The following is a 5,084-nucleotide window of genomic DNA, read 5'->3' on the forward strand; positions in this document are numbered from 1 at the left end:
TTTTTTTTTTTTTTTTTTTTTTTTTTTTTTTTTTTTGGTACCAGGGATGGAACTCAGGACCTTGCGCTTGTGAGGTGGGTGGCAGCACCACTGAGCCAAACCCTTGGCCCAGGCCCATTAATATGAATAGAAAGTTTTTGTTTAGTGGTGTTAAGGATTGGACCTAGGAACTAGTGCACTATAGAATTGAAAATGTATTCATAGGAAATATTCCTTACTTTATACTTACTTCACTTAGAAAATATGTTTACCTTACAGAACATTTGGGAATTGGAACAAATTTTAGACCTACCTTTTGGGGCATTCTTGCATTTCTCTCTCGGTTATAATCAGTTTGTAGCTCTTTCACATGCTGGCTTTAGGTCTTTTTTCTTTTTTTGTTGTTGTTTTGTTTTGGTTTTGTTTTGTTTTGTTTTGTTTTTTTGAGACAGGGTCTCACTATGTAGTTGAAACTGACCTAGAACTCACTACGCAGCCCAGGCTGGTCTCAACTCACAGCGATCCTCCTGCCTCAGCCTCCTGAGTGCTGGGATTACAGGTGTGCACCACCACATCCGGCTTCACATGCTGGTTTTAGATTTAAATAGGAAGCACTTTCTAAATGCTTAGATTATGTGGTTAATTTAGAGTGATTACTTAGTATTTCTGTTGACCTTTTTATCATTTAGATTGTCCTAATGTCTTTTTCTTTTTTAATTGTTTAGCAGGCTTTATTCTGAACAAAGGGACTGTTGGATACACTTTTTATGGCTTTTAAGACATACTGCCAAAATTTTTTCTAAAAAAAAAATGCCAAACTTTTCCAATCATAGGAAATTATACATATTTAAGTTTTGATAATTTAGAAGACAATCAAAAACATACATTTCTCTTTTTTCTCATTGAGTTCATTGGTACATTTTAGGTATACAGTACAGTTACATTCATTGGGATCTCGTACCTTTACATGACAGGTCTTGGTTCTCATTTTTCCCCTTAACGTACATTTCTTTAGTTAGAGAAATTCAGTATATTTTCTTTTTATAAAGTAGGTTCCCAGTCTAGTATTAAATTTTTAAATACCAGGCTGGGTATTTAGCTAAGTGGTACCGTGCCTGCCTCAAGCCCAAGGTCCTGAGTTCGATCCCCAGTACTGCTCATTTCACCTTTCAGTTATTTTTCATATCTAAGTACTGTATTTTTATACAATCAGATCTAACTTTTTTGTGGTCCCCCCCCCCAGTTTTTGTTTTGTTTTTCTTCAGTACTGGGGTTCAAACTCAGGACCTTGGGCTTGCAAGACGGGTGTGGTACCACTGAGCTACATCCCTGGCTCTTTTTCTTTTCACTTCTAAACTTTGCCAAGTTGCTAGCCTCAGACTCCCCCGACTCAGGTCCCTGGCCCTTCGGGACCCACTTGGACAAGCACTTTGGGTGGGCGTCGAGAAGGAGGCGAGCTCCACTTGTCTGCTCATGACATGAGGGAAATGGCTGCCCTGTTTGGGGTGGTACCGGGCCCTGAGGAGGGCGTCTCTTTATGAACCAGGTTTGCCAGAAGCCCCATTAGTGGGATGTCTTCCCTGTGCAGTTCCTTCAGTGTCTCCCATTTCTTCAAGGACTGCTTGCCATAGTAAGTCCAACACCTGCTCTGGCCTAGCTTTTATTTTTTGGCTTCTTAAATGAGTATCATTTCCAGGTTTATTCTATCACAGACCCTGTGTTTTTGTTTTATTTTATTGAGCCTGTAGTTCAGGCTCGCCTTGTACTCAATATGTGGCCTAGGTTGGCCTTGAACTTGCAGTCATTTTCCTGCCTCAGCCTCCCGGGGGCTGGGATCGATTATAGGCATGCACCACCACGCCTGGCCATCACAGACCCTCCTCACTTCCTTTTTGTCCTGTGGACTGGCACGCTGTTAACATCTTCCTTTTTCTCCTTGCTTTTCTTTGCAGGAAGCACTCCCACCACCCCAGTCTCCTCCCAGTCCCTGCCAAAACTGGATAGCTCCAGCACAGCAGCCCCCGCCTGCCTTCCACCAGTGTCCCCTGCTGCCCCCGGCGCCGCCTTCGGTCTGCCCTCTGCTGGGGGGACCTCGGCCGTGTTCGCCTTTGGCTCCTCGTCCATGAAGCCCTCTGCGCCTGTCCCCGGGGAGCCCCCTCCGCATCCCAGCGGCTCTGATGGCCCCAAGGCAGCCCTGGGCTCCACCACCCCCACCTTCTCCTTGGGGGCCCCCTCCAAGACCTCCCTGGCCACTGCGCCTGCAGCTTCGCCCGTGGCCCCATCTGCTGCTTCCTTCTTTGGCTCCTCGGGTTTCAAGTCTGCCCTGGAGAGCACCCCGATGCCCAGCGCATCTGTGCCAAACGCAGGACTGAAGCCCGTCTTCCCGCCCTCGACTTCTGCCGTCAAGGCGAACCTGAGTGAAAAGTAAGTCGCCTGCGGTGCTCGCTGGGCTCCCCAAGGTGAGGTGGACGCCGGGCGTCAGTGTGGCTAGTCTGTGAGCGCACTTGCTGAACGGCTCTTCGGAGCTAGTGCTCGAGAGGGCTGGAGTTCAACCCACTCAGAGGCCTTTGTTCTTCTGACTAGATGTTTAGGTGTAAATCCTCTCCGTGCTTTTTCATACGACACGGGCAGGAGGTAGCCCTTGTTCAAAACTAGGAGGCACCCAGCCTGTGCCCTGAGGGCAGCTCCCTGCCTGTTGCCCACCCTCGGCCCTCGGCTGCTTTCCACGCAGCCACCACGATGAGCTGGGCCATTGTGGACATGTGAGCAGTGTTCTTGCCCGGCGGTCCCTTCACCGTGGTCCAGTCCTGCTGTGCGTGCTGCTGCCGGCCCAGGATCCGCATTACTGCTCCCTGCTAACCCGCAGCATCCTGAGGCCGGCTCCCCCGGCCCTGCAGCGTCACAGCTGCTGCCCGCCTGCCTCACCTCGCTCCTGTGGCACGGGCCACACTGTTGTTGCAAAGTCCACGTAGCTGCTCGGGCTGATCTCTCGTGGGCGCCCTGCACTTGGCTTGTTTGCAGGACTCTGCCCCTGAGGGCGCGGGCTGTGGCGGGAGCACCCTCCTCTTCTGGTCCCCTCCCCGCAGGAGGAGGCCGTCCCTGCGCCCTTTGCACCTCCCCTTGCTAGACAGGGAGCGAATCCCTCGTGTTGTGGTCAGTACTGACCTTTCCGTGTGAAGTGCCAAACTGGTACTTGAGCTGGATCATTTCTTCCCGAGTAAGCAGGTGTCAGTGTTTCGTAGCCTCTGACCTGCGTAAGCGGTAACTGAACACCTCCGTGCCCTGCGGGCAGCTAGGGCCTTGCGATGGGCGGCGGGCAGGGTCTTCAGCCGGGCAGGGTCTTCAGCCGCTCTGACACGAGGGTGCTGCCCTCGCAGGTTCACCACCGTGGCCACCTCTGCTCCTGTTCTCAGCTCTCCGAGCGCCCCAGCCATGCCCTTCTCGTCCACGGCCAAGCCGGCTTCTGGACCGCTCGGCCACACCACACCTCTCTCGGCAGCGCCCAGCTCCGTGTCTCTGAAGCCTGCGCTGGCTCCTGCACCTTCAGGTGTGGCTCACAGTTGGACGCGATTCCGAGCTCCACACTGGCACTCGGGCCCCTGAGCTGTGAGCGGGGTCCAGGGCTTCCCTCGACCCTTCCCAGGCTCCTGTGCAGCTGCCCGCCGTGAAGGATGGGGCGGAGCAGCTCCCTGGCGCTCACAGCAGGAGGCCCAGGCCCCTCGGGCCTCCGTCAGTGATTGTAGCCAAAAACAAGTGGAGGAAGTGTGTTTCAGAACTCCTGGGTGTGGGTACCTGCCTTTTCTTTCCTTTAAAAGCTACAGGGAGGTTTCAAAAATTTTGTAGTGAACACGTGCCTCTCACAGTGTCACAGTGTCAGCCCTGCTCACATCTGTCCCGTGTGCCGTCTGTCTTTCGTGTCAGTTCTTCAGGAGCATTTGAGGGTTAGCCGTAGGCATCACGAAGCACTTCACCCCATGCCCTTCCGTGTGTATCTCCTGTAACAAGGCTATACACAGGACGTTGTCAGGCCCAAGAGATCGAACAGTCTGGACTAGACTTCATATTCTCCTTTCCACAGTTGTCCCAATAATGTTTGCTTTGTTTTTAGATGCTCTCACTGTGTAGCCCCCGCTGGCCTCAAAGTCGTGGTCATCCTGCCTCGGCCTCCCGAGTGCTGGGACTGCAGCGTGCACAACACCCGGCCCTGATAATATTTTTTTATGACTTCCTTTCCTCCATCCAGCTAGGAGCCAATGAAAGGTCATATACTGCATTGTTTGTGTCCCTTCTGCCTCAGCCTCACGTAGGTTTTATAACTTTTTTGTCCCACTGCACTGAAATTTGCAGAGTTCAGGCCAGTGGTTCGGGGCCCGTCCCTTGACATGGATTTGATTGTCTCTACGCAGTGAGATTCAGGGTGGAGGCTTTGGGCAGGACTTGCACACAGGCACCACACGTCCTGTGACATTTTCTCTGTCCTGCGGAGATGACTTCAGCCTGCTCACGTGTCTCAGCTGTGATGTTGGTTATTTTCCCGGGTTTCAGCAGGGATACCCAGCTGGGCGTGGTGGGGCCATCCCTGGGATTTTGCAAGTTTGGGACCTTTGATTTCAGTGACTGGTGAGCAGACACCAAGCTGTGAAATTCTGGAGTTCGCAGCTCCTTCCCTGTTGCTCAGGAGCAAGGGCTGCCTTGCGAAGTTGGCCAGAGTCTTCGGAGCTCAGAACTTGACATCAGATTCCAAAAGACGCCCGTCTCTGTGCAGTGCTAAGCCTGTGCTGGTCTCCATAGTTAGGGAGGGAAAGCTTGAGCCATCTTTTGCCCTTGCTCAGATCTGGGTCCCCACACTGTCAGCCTTGTTTAGTCTGAGATTGAGGATCGTGGGTCGCCAGGTCTTAATCCCAGCTGCACACTGGAGTTACCAGGCACAGGGTTTCATGCATGCTAGGCAAGGGCTTTGCCCTTAAGCTACCTATCAGTCCTTTTTCTTTTTATTTATTTATTTGTTTATTTCTGCAGCACTAAGGATTGAACCCAGGGCCTTTGCACAGAGCTGCACACCCGCCCCCTGCAGCCCTTTCTTTTTTTTTTTTTTTTTTTTTTTT

General features: G+C 51.8%; 1 protein-coding gene across 3 annotated transcripts in view; it reads left to right on the plus strand.

Annotated features, from left to right (window-relative positions):
- The window catches only part of Nup214 (nucleoporin 214), a 73,578-nt gene that overhangs the window by 16,849 nt on the left and 51,645 nt on the right, over positions 1-5,084 (plus strand). For all 3 annotated transcript variants that reach the window (XR_002025469.1, XM_010627377.2, XM_033759056.1), the window contains 2 exons: positions 1,932-2,403; positions 3,357-3,526. Coding sequence is in view for 2 of the 3 variants with exons in the window: in XM_010627377.2 (XP_010625679.1) it covers positions 1,932-2,403; positions 3,357-3,526 (642 nt within the window). In the remaining variant the exon portion in view is untranslated. The remainder of the gene's footprint in view (positions 1-1,931; positions 2,404-3,356; positions 3,527-5,084) is intronic.

Source organism: Fukomys damarensis, unplaced genomic scaffold (genome assembly GCF_012274545.1).
Source record: "Fukomys damarensis isolate Sample0158 unplaced genomic scaffold, DMR_v1.0_HiC HiC_scaffold_36, whole genome shotgun sequence".
NCBI lineage: Eukaryota > Metazoa > Chordata > Mammalia > Rodentia > Bathyergidae > Fukomys > Fukomys damarensis.